This window comes from Dermacentor andersoni, chromosome 6 (genome assembly GCF_023375885.2).
Source record: "Dermacentor andersoni chromosome 6, qqDerAnde1_hic_scaffold, whole genome shotgun sequence".
Taxonomy (NCBI): Eukaryota; Metazoa; Arthropoda; class Arachnida; order Ixodida; family Ixodidae; genus Dermacentor; species Dermacentor andersoni.
The window spans coordinates 70,914,080-70,932,434 of record NC_092819.1 but is presented as its reverse complement, the minus strand read 5'-3'; the positions used below and the strand labels follow the sequence as shown (position 1 = coordinate 70,932,434).

The 18,355-nt window shown below is 46.5% G+C and overlaps 1 protein-coding gene and 1 long non-coding RNA gene across 6 annotated transcripts in view; one reads left to right on the top strand and one right to left on the bottom strand.

Annotated features, from left to right (window-relative positions):
- LOC126522364 (uncharacterized) overlaps window positions 1-9,017 on the top strand; it is an 81,426-nt gene extending 72,409 nt beyond the window's left edge. For all 5 annotated transcript variants that reach the window (XM_050171102.3, XM_072288766.1, XM_055066381.2 and 2 more), the window contains 2 exons: window positions 1,996-2,115; window positions 8,572-9,017. In XM_050171102.3, coding sequence (XP_050027059.1) covers window positions 1,996-2,115; window positions 8,572-8,682 — 231 coding nt within the window. In that variant the 3' untranslated portion in view covers window positions 8,683-9,017. The remainder of the gene's footprint in view (window positions 1-1,995; window positions 2,116-8,571) is intronic.
- A 2,285-nt stretch (window positions 9,018-11,302) lies between these two features.
- On the bottom strand, window positions 11,303-18,040 carry LOC126522951 (uncharacterized). The gene is made up of 3 exons (XR_011895198.1): window positions 17,855-18,040; window positions 13,228-13,493; window positions 11,303-12,302 (listed from the first exon to the last, which is right to left on the bottom strand). It is a non-coding gene; the product is annotated as an uncharacterized lncRNA (long non-coding RNA).
- Window positions 18,041-18,355: the final 315 nt, after the last annotated feature.

Below are 18,355 nucleotides of genomic sequence, written 5' to 3'. Positions count from 1 at the left end.
AATCACGCGGACATTCTGTTTCTGTGTTTTATTATTTCTCTAAACTTCAATTCGTTAATTCAAGCAACAGTGCACAGATAACAGATCTCTTGAATAATTCTCGAAGTCGCGTGCCACCACGAGCGACGTCACACTGCGGACACGATACGTAGGCACAGGGGCACGCTTACGTCACCATCCGGCTTGGAGTGCCGCGGCCTTGAGGAGAAGGGAAAATGGCGTTTGGTTTCAAATTTCGGATCTTTCCGCGGCGCATAGCAATGTAATACTTTGCAGACACAATCGTTATCACACAATGTATGCTCTGCGCTTGTCAGCTCAAAATGGCTAAACCTGGTGAGGGGTCCTTTAAAGGAAGCAGGAAGGAGCTCCCAGCGCGTGCACTTGATAGCGGGATCTACAACATGGGGCGAGGCGGAAGTACAGTGCACTCAAGGCACCTTCCTTCTCGGCTCACCTTCACATGTTTTCCTTCACACCCACAGCAAATGGTGCTTGAGGTGCGATCTTGCGGCACATGGACTTTATATGGAACCTAGGCTTCTGTCGGCGCATGTCGTCGTGCACTGAAGAGAAAGGATAAGACTTCTTCAATGCAAGCCCTGTGACTGTTTCGGTTTTGTGTGCTGTACCACACAATTCATCATCAGGAACTATATTTAAAGGGCTGTGCTTATTTTGAACTTCGTTTTATTCGAATAAAACGCCGGTCTCCATGGAGTTCGAATTAACGAGATTCTTCTATACGTCAAGCACAGATAAATGTGTTACTGGATATCATGAAGTACTAAATCTAAAATATGGTTACCATATTTACTTGCATAATGATCGCACTCGCGTAATGATCGCACCCCTGAATTTTGGCGTCAAAATTTGACTTTTTTTCTTTCCCATGTAATGATCGCACCCCGAACTTGCTGCAGCAATATGTCGTGTGCCAAGTCTAGCTAATGATGATCGTGCTTACCATCTGTCGAAGGCTGTCGAATGCTATGCGAACGACTCAAGGCATACAAAGCGGTCTGCATGCACCAAACATTCTTAAGCAGATACCTCATTTCATATTAGCTAATATTTGCAATATTAGCTCTGTGTTTGACAGGTTAAGCTCTGCGCCACCAGGTGGTTGCACCGTGCAGGCCGCTCAGGCCACTCATGTTTACGCTAAAGCCTCATCAGAGCAGCATAAGTATCGAGGGGGCTTTAGTTTACGCCTCCACGCATCCGTCAAAATGCTCAGCTCACCCATGTTTACCGGAAGGCCGGACATGCTCGGCATTGCGACAGAACACTTGCAGTGCATGCTGCTTGGATAGCTCTCACTGGGGATCGACGGCCGGGTGGCTTGCAGAGAAGCTGGAGAGGCTTTGCGCGCCGGCTCCAAGAACCGGAAATAGATGACACATCACATCATGACACAAAGCCAGTGAAGGCAGAGCATACCCCCGATCATTTTGCAAATGAGTTGAGGGGAAAAGGCATGGTTGGGGAGAAGGGTTACTTGTAATCATCCACAGCCTTAATATGAGACGCTTCATTTAAATTGTGGCCTGAATGTTTTGCTCTAGCTGTGCCCTATGCATCTACAAAATTTGTGAAGACAGTTTCAGGGATCCTGTAACCGAAAATTGACAATAATAGTATTACCGAGTATCGGGAGAATATTGTGGCTATCACAAAACCAGCCAATAACTGTTGGTAGGCATCGCCATTTGCGATGAAGCTGCATGGCGACATTGCGGAGGTGAGAGCAAGCAATTTATCACTGTTTTTAGTATAAGATTATAAATTCCCTGCTGTGTGCAGTGCAATAATATTCGGCTCACATGTTTGTGGGAGCCTCGCCTACAGATAGGCAATGTTTTCTATGTTGAGAAAGTGTTTAAGGGCTGTTGAAATGCTAGCTCCTTCAAGAGTGTCATAAAAATGTTGACATTAGATGTGTAGTACTAGCAAAAGGACAGCTCTGAATGCATGTGTCTTTTGTGCTTGCAGTGGCCACCTCTTGGAGAAATTGAAGAGAGTCTTATTGCCAATGCAAGGCAGCCAACATTGATTGATGGAAATTTCAGTGCAGCCTCGCCATCTATGGCGGTGTGCCTGGGAGAGGAGGTGGTAAGTTGCATTCGTTTGTCCGGAAGTTTTGCAGACTTACTAGATGGAAGCATTGCACTGGCACTTGTTCAGACTGAGTGTTTTATTTTAGATGATACAAAATTTTAGAAAATTGCCTGTGGCAGCTAGCATAATTGTAGTCCTGAGCTGGATGACTCGGAGACAGACATTGCTCACATAGAAAATTAAAATGTGTAATCTACTGATTAGCTAATCAGTAATCAAGTTTTTAGTTACCGTATTTACTTGCGTAATGAACACACCCTTAACTTTACTGTGCAGTCCCACAATCGAACGGCCGAGCTGTAGTTTTTCGGAGAGAGTACAATCTTTGACTTGCAGGTGTGTTTAAAGCAAGCGCCCTTAATGCTTAACGCATTCCTTCCGCCAGAGCTGGTGCAAAGGCACCTCACAGATTCGAGAGAGAAAAAAACGCAACTGGATCTCTGCAACACGCGCAATTCACGTACATTACTGACGTAATAGGAGAGCATGCATGCGGGATGCATGGCTGGGCGTTGCGCACAGGAGAGTAAGTGAAGAAGGGGCGGCCGGCACTTGATCGGCCTAGTGGTCACAGTCGGGCCTAGTGCCAAATTCATGTGTCCGTGGCTCTCATTTCTGCCTGCCTTGTTATACGCCTGCTGCGGGACAGAGTTTATCTGCTCACAAAACGGGAACGCTGATCAGACACCGATAACCTCTGACATGCCGATGAGCAGGACGGTCGAGGAAAGAGGCGCACGCAGTGTGCTTGTCAAAACAGGTGTGCGCTTCAACGTGATGCTTGCGATAATGGCAGACAGCTGAAAGCAGCTGCGAGGATGAGCTGGGGTGTGATCGGAGGTCGTTGTTTGTAGCGTGCATTCAGTTTCAGTGCGCATGATAGGCCTAGGCCACAGTGACTTCGTGCGGCTGACGCTTTGGTTCTTTAATCTATGGTGGAACCAGAATGTGGATGAAGCAGCCAGCGACCTGAATGGCAGGTCTGGTGGTTCCAATGTGGTGTGCAGTTACGGTTTGCAAACAGTGTACATGTATTTTTACTGGAAAGATAAGTTACCTTATGCATGTTCTAAATCGTTACAGTCTTACTTTTCAATTTTTGCCGTTTTGCGAATGTCTCCATCAAATTTGCCCTGCATAATGAATGAACCCCCCAACTTTGCTTCAGTATATTGGGAAAAGAAGTGCATTCATTACGTGGGTATATACAGTAGTTACTTCATGGCACATATTGGTTATGAATTGTAGCTGGTGAGCTTGCAAAGTTTGTCCACTTGGAACGAATTCTGAGGATGGCACGGGTTTTGAGATATGCAGCATCACACTTCCAGTAAAGATCCACTGTTCCACTTTTATAACAAAACACCATGTTATGCATTGAAACACAAAAATGACACCCATGTGTTTCAACACACACTTCAGGAAATAATGCTGCGCAAACAGTTAGACATTGATAGAATGAATTCGGTAAAATCAGCCGTATTGTTCATTACATTTAAATTTTATTAGATTGAAATTTGATCCTTTATGCAAATGCGTGCAGTTGCCGATAAATTTCTTACACTGGAGGGGCTGCAAAATTTTCCAAATTATAGGACAGTCGGAAAAAGCAAATGTGAAGGAGAAAGTAAATTTATTTTGTTGAATTTGAAAGTGTGACAACAGCATGGTTTCATGAAAGTGTGGACGATATCCTTACATCGTCGGTACAAAACGAAGCCAGTTATGCTTTCGTGTCCATTCTGCCCCTGCAGCTGATATAGGTCAGTTGCAGTAGGACAACGCTATCATAGAAAGTGCCTGCAGCGGGGAGCAAATCCTTAGTCTTCCTTTCGCCTCAACGTGTCTCCGAAACTCGAGATTACGCAACCTCCAGTACTAAACACGCAGAAGGACAGCACACGCCATCTCGGCATGCCCACTTTTTTCATATGCGGCAAATTACCTCTCAAACGGGGAGCGCGTGGGCTGTGTATGAGCTCAGATGGGCTGACAGCCAGGCCATGCTAGAAACTGAGACGTGCCAACCTCCCCCCTCTCCCCCCCCCCCATACGCTTGACTGTTACAAGCTAGCTCCCCACTTATCCTCCCCCTTGCTCATACAGGTCACCCTTGCATACTTTCACTCATACCCAAAGCATACAGTGCGTAGGGTGCAACAGGATCTTATCGCGCTTGGACTTTGTATACCACATAACGCTGCTTTGCTTCGGTGGACGATTTTGGTTGTGCGGCTTGTGATATGAGGCGTGTGTTCACAAGCAGCTGTTTGTAATTCAACAATTTGACCACCTGCGTCCATGAAAGTTGCCATTTCTTGTCACTGTATTCCTTCGTGGTGGCATTAAAATTTCCTTATGTTGAAATCGTATATAACACTTCGTCATATTATGTCGCGAAATGCGAAGGTTGTGGGTTCGGTTCCCACCTGCGGCAAGTTGTTTTTTCATCCACTTTAATTTCCTTTAATTTATCATTTCTTTATTTCATTTATTAAGCACAAGTAATTTCCCCTATGTTGTCCTTGGTGTCAGTGTTTGTTGGCTTCTTATGATATGACTTCATCATATTGAGGTTCTAAATATCTCGTGTTCTAGTGGCAAGAATTTACGTGTTATATATATTGAGAATTTTGCTGTACACTAGAACTTCGTTATAACGAAGTTGAAGGTGAGCTGAAGTTACTTCGTTACACAGATTACAGTCGCCGACCGTTTATTCGGACCTCACGGGGACGGCGGAAATGTCCGAATAAACAGGTGTCCAAAAAAGCAGATTAAGGGAAAAAAATGAAATCTTTTATTTCCACGCACTTATTCGGGCTCGGCAGTAGGCTTGAAGAAATTGTTAATGCGCCGTTGCACGCTGTTACATTTACGCACAATCAGATAAGCCTGAATCTCGGAGATGGTCGTACGGTCACTATAGGTGGCTGAAAGCACAGTCACTGCTTGTACACGCTCCGCATGCGACGGCGGCATAGCACATGGTGCATCATCTTCCGACTCGGAGTCATGGGGCTCTTGCATTGCCCAGGGGGCGCTGCGAAAATGGTGCTAAAAAGCGCCCTCTGCCCTGAACTGGGTAGTACCAGGCTTGGTTGTCTGCTTCAGAAAGCACATTTACAATATGGATCCGCCACTTTCAGTTTTGTTGTACCACGGCTTGCAGCGAATATCGGGCGCAGAAGATTTTTTCAGGGGTGGCATGCTGCGTAAAGGCAATAAATTATGCAACGCCGAATACGTGTACGCCGTTTAAGAAATAAGCGGCGAAGTTTTAGCGCGGTGTCAATTGCAATTGAAGCGAGTCGCGTACGAACTTGAACTTCAGTTAAGGTTTGCACGCTGCTAGATTTAGGAGCACAAACACTAAGAAATGCTTGCTACAAATGAATTCACAGCAGTGATAAGCCGGCACCATATGTACGGAACCGCTCGAGCCCACGACGGTACGTGCCATGACGGCAGCTGTCTTTCGACATGCCGCGAAACGGCGGGCCTCCTGCAATCTTTGTTGACTGCATGCCGCTAGACAAACAGCTATGCCTGTACTGTAGTAGCGGCCATCTGTTTCTTTAGCAACTGATAAATAACTGATGCAATGCACATGAGCTTGCAGTAAAGTACGTGCGAATCGCGCTGCAGCGCGAGCTCGTGCGCTGCTCGTTTGATGTAGCTTTTCATGACAGCGCTCAAACATTGATGTGCTGCAATCAATGCTACCTTGCTGCGCTGCTTCAACGTGCTGGCTTGAGGGCAAGGATGAGCACATTTAACTCTCTAACCTGTGTTCCTCGTAGTGGGGTTGTGAATTGTCACCGAATCAGCCTGACCATATCTGTGCTCGTTTGCACACACCTGGTCACTTCACCACTTCGCACCGGTAGAATTGTTAGTTGTCGCTGTGGCCGGGTCTCGAATCGTGAATCACTAGCCATGCCTGCTGCTATGTCGGTCTGCCGTCGGGACTTTAGGTGCAAAAGACCGAATTTTAGAACGCAGATAATCAAGCAAGCTTCAAGACAGGCGAAGCAGTCAGCATGGCGCGAAGTTTCGCTTACCCAGCGCAATGAACTGCAGCTATCCAGTGCGCCCGACGCTTTGCTTCGTGAGGCCTTGAAGAAAACGGTAGAATCTAATGTTGGGATTCAGCCCTTCTTTTCCATGGCAGCCCACGACGTACAAGTAACGACGGTGATGCTTTTTCGAGGCTGAGCTAGGTCTCTTCGGCGTCGTCGATTCCTTCTGCTTCTAGCATTACGTACGTCTCACGGAGAGTCCGTTTTCATTAAAGTATAGGCTGCGGCTAGCTGGCAGCGTGGTCTGTGAGAAGTTATGAGCCTTTTCGCACTCGCAACAGGGCAGAAAAAAGTGCGAATCGACGCAAAACTCGGGCTGGAAATGTGCTTCGCCACAGCCAATGCTCAATACTACCCAAGCTGGTACTACCCAGATAACGTTTCGCATGCCGCCACCAGGCGCCGCTACTATACCTCAAACTCCAGCGCAAGGCGCCCATTGTCTGGTGGTGCAGCAGAAACCTGACATTGTCTCGCCGTCGTCGAGTTCTGCGCAGGTCAGTACAGCAGTGTCAGCACCTGTGAAACTGTCAGACGGTGTCCGGAATCGCAGTGCAACCACTGCGCAGCTCTCGGCAGAACATTCTCCGCGTCAATAGGGAGCACATCGGAAGGCGACAAATCCTAGGCCTCCAGGCACCCGCTTGCCGGCATTGGTCCCCAGCACAGTCTGCGCGGGCACTGTCGGCCCCATTTGACAATTGACGCGATGTTTTCGTATGCCGCGTTGGTTCACCGGAACCTTGACACAGCACACAAAGCAAACACCACCATGCTGACACCAGTCGCACAAATGAAAAAAGTGGCCTACTCGCAGTGCTGTACGTGAAGAAACAAATCGGCTGCTGGATTGTCTTGACATGGCTTACTAAGCTGAGACCCGAACTGCTGTAGCCACTCTATCGAACCAGGCAGAAACCATGATGATGAGTGGGAATTTGCAGTAGCGCCACTTCATGGAGCAGCAAGGAGGCTCCGTTCAAAAGAAATGGCGTTCAGCAAGTCGAACCATGCACCGGTCAGAGTCGGTGCATGGTGCTCTCGATCGAGTTGGCTCAAGGAGTGTCCGAAAAATCAGACGGGAGGTTGCAAGGTGTCCGAACTTTCGGCTGTTGTTATACGTTATGGTCTATGAGGAGAATTGTGGTGCTGTGAAGCAGACCGAATAATCGAGCATGTCCGAAGTTTCGGAGTCCGAAAAGTCGGTCGGCGACTGTAGTGCCATTTATCACAATAGTATATGCCCAATGGTGTGCACATTTGTAAAGATGGAAATAAGAAGACAAAATTTGAAAAAAAAGAAATTTGAATAAAACAACAAAGGGGTGGGCGACACGCAAGTTAACATATGACATGACTGCCTTTAGATAACTTCCTTCTGTTCCAATGTGATGATCTTTCATGTCATCTTTCCACTTGGCTCATTGCAGGCAAGCAGCATGTGCACACAACACAGAGCTCCTCTGTGAGGAGTCAAACTTAGCTCGGCCAGCTCATAGCCTCTGAGATTGCACTGGTTGTAATGTGATCTCGGAGGCCATGCCCGGCTGCCAGCCCACACGGTGTGCTGCAGAGAGAAGTGAATGCATGGCCTGGGCGTGACCCCTGATATTGCACCGGGAAGATGTCAAAGGCCAGGTCTAGCTGCGGTTGCCCGTGCAGCTTGCCGCAGAGAAAGTCAATGTGCTAATATTTTGCACACCCCTGCTTCGCCGTGCAGCATGATGGCACTCGCGCAAGCTTGTGCATGACCCCCAAAATTGCGTCAGGTTGTGTAGGCGACGCCCAGCTGCGCCATGCATTAGAAGTGAATGCCCTTGTCTTTCGCACCAGTGCGCTTAGCTTCACAGTATGACGCGGCTCGTGCAGCCAGGCACTTGAAAGAGAGGTTAGTGAAGAAGCGCGATAGTGAGCTGCTGCTTGTGTACAGCTATGTGCGACTGTGCGAAAGACCAGTGTTGCTCGATGGTGTATTCGGCACGCGGACGCTGGGGTTTTAAATTGCCACGCTGAAGGAGTGCCGAACCTCGCGGAAAGCGATGTATTCGGTGCGCAATAGTCTGGTATTATTTGATGTCGGAAAAGTTCGTTATATCTAGGACAATTTCGCTTCATTAATACAAGGTTTCAAATACATGGATCTCTATGGGTATTTCAAAGCAAATTTCATTTACCTTGTTATATCCTGTTTCGTTATAACAAAGTTCGAATATGTTGAAGTCAATTATGTCGAGGTTTAACTATAGTTGGGTTTTAGTGCATCGATGTCTGTTCATGCATTGCATTGTATCTTGGGTTGTTGTCCAGGAGTTCATACTATACTGCTCTTTTTGCACTGTTCTTATATCTGCCCCTTTCTCTCTTGCAGGAACAGGACTCGCAAGAGCTGCTCTCGGATTCACTGGCTTCGTTTATGAAACACGAGCAGAGCATCTTGCTAGCTGAGAACGATATTGACACTCCCAAAAGCACTTCGTGAGTCCACGCCAGATAGGAAGAGTGAAATGTCTGCTACTCTGTGATATTTTACTTTGCTTTTTAATGTTTCCTATATTTTAATTTCTGACAAGCATGCTGGTAAAGCATTAAAAAGCGCAAGGGTTAGTGTGAAGCACATGTATGACAAAGTAACAGTCAACGAGGACAAGTGCTGTAGCCCAAGTACAATGAAACTTGCCAACTAGACCAGCCCATTGTACTTATAAGGTACGGTATAGTTAATGTAAATTTGTCACATTTGGGCACCCCAATAATGTGCCAGCTGTATATTGAATAAAGCGTCGAGAAATCATTGTCACCGACTTGGTAAAAGAAGACTTGTTCATTTTTGTTGCCACTCTGTAATGCTGCGATGTTGCCTTGATCACCCCTAAAAAGAAGCCAGAAACACGACTGTGTCAACAGTAGCCCGCCGAAGAAGTGTCTTGGCTGCTCTCTCGCATTTTACTGGCTTCAGGATGAAATGACAAGTTTAGTATTGTTTAGTCAGAGCTCAAGCAATGAGCGTTCTATTATTAGTCCGTATGATGCCTTCATTTTTATTTCCAATGTGCAGGCCTGCATTTCCATCAATTCAAAATTTTAGCATAGGCATATCTCGCCCATGTCTTATGACCTTGCACTGTATTATTGTGCCAAAGATGTTTTAATTTGGTGACAAGCATGCTGGCAGTATACTAAACAGTGCAAGGCTTACATGTGAAGCACATGTATGACAATGTAACAATCGACGAGGACAACTGCTGTAGACCAAGTACAACAAAAATTGCCAACTAGATCAGCGTACAGTGCAGTTAATGTTAATTTGTCACAGTTGGCCATACCAATAATGTGCCACCTGTTCAACATTATATTGTGATACACAGCTCATTGAATTCACCCAATGAACTTTTCAACAGCATGGTTGAAAATTTTCCAACTGATTGCACATTCATTGATTTTTTTCCAAGCCGTTTGATCACGTAGCCCATAGATTCTCAGTGGGTTCCGCCGACCCCTCCGCAGGGTTCCACGAGCCACTGATATATTTTCACTGGTTCCACCTACACCAAGTGGCTAAGATGGCGAACCACACGCATTCGTGCGATTTGCAGGTAGGTGCTTCTAGCGTATGCACTGACATATACGACGGAGGATTAAAAATTACATGCACTGAGCAGCACAGCCCAGCTGGTTGTACTACGGTAGCTTGGCATGCGCGGAGCACCGCAAATGGGTGAAGCAAAAGAGCAAAAACTGCGCTAGCGTCCAACCGAAACAAAGCGGTGGAGTCCGCATTGCCATAGTCGTCGGCAGAATTCCTACGTGATATGCGACTGACAGCAACGCCGGCATGCTTCGCGACTAATTGTGCCCTTTATTCTTTCATCTATTGCCGAGCATAAAACCGCATTGGTGGCTGGCTGCATGCCTTAATGACTGTGTAGTCGCCGTCCATGATTGCGTCGATAGCGACTGCAGTTTCCGTCTGCATTTGTTGCAACGGTGGCCTGGCGTGTGCGTCGGCCACCTGCCTTCAGAACCGCAAGGTTGCTGTTTATGATCGCGTCGATAGCAGCCACGGTTTAATCCGAAGCGGTTATGGCGAACAGTAGTTTTGCTTTGACTTGGTGCAAAGCTGTCGAAGATGAAGAGGCCAGCTATATCGTGATGGATGGACGATTTGTTGGCGACCAGCTCACTGGTGAAAAAAAATGAGATTTGCACGCTGAACTGAAAAGCGCGTCTCAGATGAAGATGTGCGCCGCAGCCGCACTGCGAGCGCTAATCAGTCGCAAGATGACGAGAATTGCAGCTTCCGCACTGCTCTTGAGCAAAATCGAAACAGGATTTGCTGATTCATTCAGTAAATAAAAGCATGTTGATTTAGTAAGCATTTTTTATTTTCTTCATACCCTCCATAATTCGACATTCGGTTACTTTGGTCATTTCTTTCAGACCCGTAATATCCAAATAAACAATGTTTCACTATGCTCAAAGCAGACTCTGCAATAATTCTATGACGTCTTGTGGGGAAATGTTATAAGTATCCCTGTCTGATAAGCACTGGAAACTATCATTCTTTCTCAGCATGCCTTGGTTGAGATGCTGTCTTGGCTCATAACGATTGCACCCAGTTTGGACCACATGGGTTGCACATCGCTGTCAAAGTAGCCTCCCCAATACCCCCATTGCCAACATCCCGGCTTCATTGCCGCTTCTTAGATCTAATTGCTGTTCCCGCCATTTGCACAATACATGTAGTCTGTTTTCAGCATCTATACAGTCACACTAATGCATTTAACATGTCTGCATTGCCATGTGCCATTATATTATGGAACAATCTTCCAGATAATGTTGCGAATGTTCAAGCTGCTGAAATTATTAGGCAACTGCTGGAGGCGCTGTTTCTTTAGCACTAGATATTATTCTTGCCTACATGCTGCTGTTTATACAGATCCATAGCCTTGCGTGTCATCTTTAACATTGTATAATGTTTGATATCAGTGTACATTCTGTATTTCTTACAACCAAGAATTTGTCATTCTCAGATCCATAACGTTGTGTCGTCCTTAAATTGCATCGTGGTTGACTTCCTAGTACATCTTGTATTTCTTACAACGAAGAGTTTGACATGTATTTTCTTATAACCAAAAGTTTGTCATTCTTTCATCTTGATGCTCTTTGTCGAAACAGAAATATATACTTCCCCCTCACACAATGTTCCCACGGGGAACCCATTAGGTACCTGTAGGAACAAATAAACCACCGAGAAAGCGTTGTTTACAGGCCCTTGTGTTTCATTGTCACATTCTCAGTAAAGGAGCACTTGCTCATTTTTGTAGCCACTCTGTAATGCTCCGATGTTGCTTCGGCAACCCGACAAAAGAAGACAGGAATGACTGTGCCAACGACAGCCTGCCGAAGAAGCCTCTTGGCTGTTCTCTGGCATTTTACTGGCTTCAGGGTGAAATGAGAAGTGAAGGAAAAGTTTAGTAGACTAATAAGAACTCAAGGAATGAGCCTTCTCTTATTAGTCCATATGACAGCTCCATTTTTTATTTCCAATGTGCAGGCCTGCATTTCTATCACAGCATATCCTGCCTATGTCTTTATGACAGTGCAATATATTATTGCACTAAAGTTGTCTCAATTTGGGTGACAAGCCTGCTGGTAGTACATTAAACAGAGCAAGGGTTACAGTGTGAAACACGAATGGCAAAGTAACAATCGACGAGGACAAGTGCTGTAGACCAAGTACAACCGAAATTGCCAACTAGACGTGCCCAATTGCACTTCAAGGTAAATTTGTCACAGTTGGCCACCTCAATAACGTGCTGCGTGTTTATTCAATAAAGCGTTGAGAAAGTATTGTTTACAGGGTGTGGCGTTTCATTGTGACTGGCTCAGTAAAAAAGAACTTGTTCATTTTTGTAGCCTATGTTCGCAAGTGCTGGCCGGCATACGTTGTCCATGAGTGCTGGTGGACCGCAGCACAGAATGAGCGACTTGGAGTCTGGAGCAGGAAGGTGTGCGGCCATGATGTAGCGGTTCAGTGGTCCTTGAATAACGCCTGGCATCGGCTCCAGGAAGGGCAGCTCGGACAACACATGGCAGATCCTGAAGCAGCACAGAAAGGAAGCATTTAGTAATTGGCTCAGAATTCGCGCTTAGAAATGACATATGCAATACAGGTCATAACAAGCCAACAAATGCCGACACCAAGGATAACATAGGGGAAATTACTTGTGCTGAATAAGTGAAATAAAGGAACAATGAATTAATGGAACTTAAAGTGGATGAAAAAAACAACTTGCCGCAGGTGAGAACCGAACCCACAACCTTCGTATTTCGCGTTCGATGCTCTACCAGTTGAGCTACCGTGGCACCGTTTCCCCATCCGCTTTATTGGGTATTTGTGTCCTAGTAGAAGCCTGGGAGTGTTAGCCAGTGCCACCAGTCAGACCTTGGCGGCGGACGTGAAACGTCCGTACTGCCGCAGGCGTGACGCCTGCAGCATTGTTGAATATGGCATGCAGGGCCTACTCCGTTCACAGGCATGAGCGTTTTCTAGCGTATCTGCAATATGTTTGCCACAGAGTTCAGCAAGAGGTTTATCAATATTTGATCAACCTCGTCTAATAGGCTGGCTTTATAAGGGGATGTTCTACAATGACATCGTTGGCATTGATGAGGTTATTGGGCAGTTTGCAGAACAATATATACCTTGCATAGATTACAAAAAGACATCCGATTAAGACAACCGAGATACCAGAAGCCATGGCGGCATTGTGGAGCCAAGGCCTAGATGAAGTACACGTAAATATTTTGGGAAGTAAAACCTGCATACAATGAGGCGGAGCCATAAATACTTCTCGCCCATGTGACAACGGTATTACTCTGCTTCCGTTTTATTACCCCCGCTGCGGGATAACTGATACCGAATTTGAACAGTAGAAGATTTTTATCAATTTTACACTCCTCCGGATTTGGGCAGTGTAGACCGCGATGACTTCATGGTCCAGAGTAGGATGTGTATGCCTACTTGAACGTTGAGGAGTGTCTCCTGGTGTACTCGTTGAGTTCCCGGTGTGCGATGATTTCGCTCTCGCTGTGGTTGACGTCGATCATGCGCACAAGCGTGCAGTCTGAGCTGTCTGCGAAGATATTTCGCAGCAGCTGCAGCATCGGTGTCACTCCGCTGCCCGCCGCGATTAGGCCCAGCCGTTTGACAGGCGGTAACCGATCGCCTTCCGCGGTGACGAAGCTGCCATGGCCTTCGTACACGAATTTCCCTCTGGGACCCCGTATCTGCGATGCGCCAGTGGTCACGTTCACAGTTACCTGAAGGCTCAGAGATATTTGATTTAAATCCTATTTCTGTAATTTTCTTTAGGATACGGAGGTCAAAAATGTAGGCACAAATGAAGGAAGCAGCAGTCTGAAGTGTGTATTGAGAACAATCTTCTTTTAAAGTGTGCCAAAATGAAAAAAACCACGGTGTCTACGAACCGGGAATTCTCGGGGATTTTGAGTAGTCTGTGAAAACTCGGGGAATTTGTGCCTCTATTAGCGCAAATTAGCTGTAATTTTATTGAGAGGGTCGAAAGTCGCGGTAATGCTGGCTCGAGTACAGACAGGAATCGTAATGAATCGTCTTTGACGCCCTGTCGTCGGCTGGAGAAGTTTCCAGTGCACAGTCAACGACAGACTTCGCGGATTTCTGATAATTTGGACGGCTTCACGGCACCGCACCACGTACCCCATAGTCAGTGTATCAGATCGTCTGAAATTTTCGGACGCAAGAACTCTTCGCCGTCAGATTTTCCAAACGTTTTGCCGTGACCGCTGATCCAAAACGGCAGTAATCAAAGCCACCACCGCTGCCATATTGATTATCTCGCCGCCTCGAACCAGCGCTCTCGCACACAGATCCGCTGGCAGCCGTAGCCGCCGCTGCGGCAACGTTAGGCCTAACTGCTTCGACGTTGGCTATGAAGCTTGCCGTTGGGTCCCGTGTTTTTTATTGAAAGAACTCGCTGCTGTCAGCAATGGCACGGACTCTTTGTGGTCCTCGCGATTGGCTTAGAAGCTTGGAAAGCACGGTGCGTTGCATAATGCCGGTTCCCGAAAGTCAGCTTCGTCTCGATACAGAAACGTTACTTGGTGAAGCATACGCAAATGCATTGCAGTGAAGCATAATAAGCGTGGGAAAGGCCTATTGCCACGGGACACAGTATGTATTCCTTAATTATACATGCGTGAACCCGGTATTTCCTGTCATAGTACGAGCACCGATATAGCCTAATACGTGTACCTATAGGCCTTCAGAGCGTTTTCTAATGTGCCTGTGGTGGTTTGAGCCCCTAAGAGCAGTAAATGACATGCATTTATTTTTTTCCACTCGCCGAATTTTCGGACGTTTTCGCGGCCCCTAGGGAGTTCGAAAGTCAGACGTGGACTGTGTAACTGACCAAGAAGATGCTTCAAATTGTCCGTGGGGTGAACGAGTGGCGGAAGGACAAGAACAGAAAGGACCTGCGCATTGAGGAATGAACGAGAAAGGAAGTGTGCTGCCGCCACTTTGAAGGAGCTTGAGCTCAAAAGAAACTGTTGCCTGATGCCGAGATGCAGGTGTCCCTCATCCAAACCAAAATAAACTCTTTAAGCAGTGAAACACAGCACTAAGTCGTGATGCCCGGGCTGCCAAAGTTCGGGCCTCATACCACTGAGCTTCGCTATCAGTAGATAGAAGTAGTTCATATTCGAAAATATTTGCTTCTGTATGCATCTCCTTTTTTTCGTACTTAAGAATGTCCGATTCCATTTGCAAATTTTTTCGAAGACATTTTATCTGCTGTGCATTTTTTAACCCCTCCCTTCTGTTCTCTTTTCGAATAACATAAACACTACTCTTTAGTATTCAAATTGGATTAAATCGTTTTTTTTTTCATATGCTTATTAGAGAGTGACAGCATCGGGCGATATGGTTTCAGGCCGTCTTGACATAAAACATAACTGCATCATTCATGGAATTGTGCAAAGGCACCTAGGGAAAACCTGGAAAAATCGGGGAACTTGGAAATGTCAACTTGGTAGACACCCTGAAAACGTATAACCTGCAGATGGGACGGGGATGGGGTGTGAATATGTTAGGCGCAAGGACGAACAAGGTATATTAGGGGTTGAAACAAATACAAGAGTATACTGCACGTAATAAATAGGGTATTTATTCGGACTTGAAAACGTGATGCATCTATTTATGCAGAAACTTCTACCTATTATTCAGGAGACACGGAATTGCGACGAATCGGATTGGGAAATGTCTAATATTCAGCTTAGTGTTGAAAAGCTTGAGCCAGTGTATCATGTGCGCCGCACCGCATGCCGTATGCGCGGCAAGAATGGAGAGTATGGTCTCGCATATTATGCTTCGCGCTAGCCGAATAGGGATAAAAGGCAGTGCTCGACACACGCGCAACTCCTTGTGTGTGTGCGTGCGTGCGTGCGTGTGTGTGTGTGTGTGTGTGTGTGTGTGTGTGCGTGTGTGTGTGTGTGTGTGTGTGTGTGTGTGTGTGTGTGTGTGTGCGTGCGCGCGTGTTTGCACATGCACTTTTGTGCATGTGTCGGTCAGCGTCTTACCATGAACGCAATGCCAACTAATACATGTCCGAGGATGCTCTGCTTGTTTTTTAAGCCAATAGTCGGCATGCGTACACACACAACATTTATGAAAGGGAACACACGAACGCGTGGCGTGCTCTCCACATCGACTGATCACAGTGACGCCAACAGGCGGCTATAGGAAAGACTTGACAGCTACTTAAGCCCGCACTCGGCGGCCGGGAGAATCAGGGAGTTCCCTATTAAATTTGCCGAAGGAGTTTTGCATGGCTCTTCAGTGGTTCAGCTTCCGTGGTAATAATGGTGGCTACTTACAGGGAGCTGTCTGAACTTCGTGCCTGTGGCTTGAGACGCTCCTACGTCTTTGTTTCCTACGCTGTATCTGACTGCATTGGCCGGAATTATGAAGCAATGCTGTTTTTCTGAACGCAGAAGGCAGGACGACTCTGCGTACACGCATATAATCGCTGCGAATTGTTTCGTTTGTAAGAAAATATCTTGAAGCTGACCAATTTGCAAATTCACAAAGCCGTTCGAAGCCAGAAGCGCGACGTTTAGGCAAGTCCATTTGCTGACCATCATTATCATGCTGGCTGAACCGCCATGCCTGCAGCTCCCAAAGGCACATCGCGCTGCCTCAGGAGGCGCTGCAGAAACGCCGGTTAACAGCGCCCTCCGTGCTGCGTTGATCGGTTTTGAGTGCAGTACAAAACGCGAGGCCCCCTGGATGAATGCAACGTGCCGCGGTATATCTGCTCGCAAGCTGTGGTGGGAATTTCCGAAAATTTTGCGCATAGAAATCTGTGTAACCTGCCTTCCATCGCGAAGGAAGCAAAGTACTTTGCCGAATGCGTACACAACGCACGAGAAGTCGCAGACGCACTTGCGCTGCACTGGCCGCTCTTGAGTATATATCGCTCAGGTCACATGATGTCATATGCAACTGCAGACTGGTAAATAATAGTAATTAAAGAAATACTGCCACCCCGCAATTTTGGAGACTTCCTTCCTTGGTAGTAAGATTATAATGTGTGCCAGCATCGCGCCATATGGAGTAGTTTGAGGCATAAGTCTGCACCAACGATGTGTGCCTACTATTCAGATACACAAACAACATTACGGGAAGGGTTTCAATGAAGAAAAGCGGTTGATACACTGCGTTCGCCAACATAATGAAGCAGATACTTAACACGAGCTCCACTTCGTATAATTGGGCTTTGTTGCGCTTGTCTTTGGTACGCACCAGGCACATATGCGGACTGGTTTCCCCCAAAACCCTGGTGATATTGCGCGCGCGCCTATTCTCATAAAGACCTGCGCCTTTCCTGCGACTGTCACCGCTGTAGTAGCGGTCTGGCACCCGCACAAAAGAAAAATTGCAGCCGCGAGCTTCAACCATCCTTGCTGCAAAGGGTTGTCATCTCCTACTGCATTCCGAGCGCACCATTGAAAGCGCCACCTTGGTGGCTTTCATTGGCGCCTATATAGGCTCCATGTTAAGGGCATAGAAAGGCGACTGGAAAACAGTCAATTATGACTTGATATACATTAACAAAATCCCAATAAAGAAGGGCATGAGGCAAGGAGATACGATCTCTCCAATGCTATTCATAGCGTGTTTACAGGAGGTATTCAGAGACCTGGAGTGGGAAGAATTGGTGATAAGAGTTAATGGAGAATACCTTAGTAACTTGAGATTCGCCGTTGATATTGCCTTGCTTAGTAACTCAGGGGACCAATTGCAATGCATGCTCACTGACCTGGAGAGGCAAAGCAGAAGGGTGGGTCTAAAAATTAGTCTGCCGAAAACTAAAGTAATATTTAACAGTCTCTGAAGAGAACAGCAGTTCACTATAGGTAGCGAGGCACTGGAAGTGGTAAGGGAATACATCTACTTAAGGCAGGTAGTGACCGCGAATCTGGATCATGAGACTGAAATAATGGAATAATAAGTATGGCCTGGGGTGCGTTTGGCAGGCATTCTCAGATCATGAACAGCAGGTTGCCATTATCCCTCAAGAGAAAAGTGTATAACTGCTGTATCTTACCAGTACTCACATACGGGGCAGAAACCTGGTGGCTTATGAAAATGGTTCTACTTAAAGGGACACTAAAGTGAAAAATGATTTCTTCTGCATCAGTAAATTACCGTTCTACAACACCAAAAACACCACTCTTACAACGAGAAGACGTTTGGTAAGCCAGAAAAAGCGCAAGAACGTAATACGTGTGGTGACGCCTACGTAAGTTCCCGCACCTGAGGGCTGTGACGTCTTGGATTTTAATGGCATCTTCTAGGGCCTACTAATTATATATAGCAGTACAGATTGACTACATTGTGTTCTAAAGGAACCAAATAATAAACATGGCAAGTTTCGGGAACCTTTACTTAGCCAGCGAGGCACAAAGCGAGGCACAGTGAGGCACTTTGGAATCCCTGACGTCAGACTAACGTACCGGCGCTGGGGTTTCGGCGCAAAATTCAAATACTTATACTTGGACCTTTCTTTTCTCGTCTAATAACCAAACTATTTTTTTTTAAATGACTG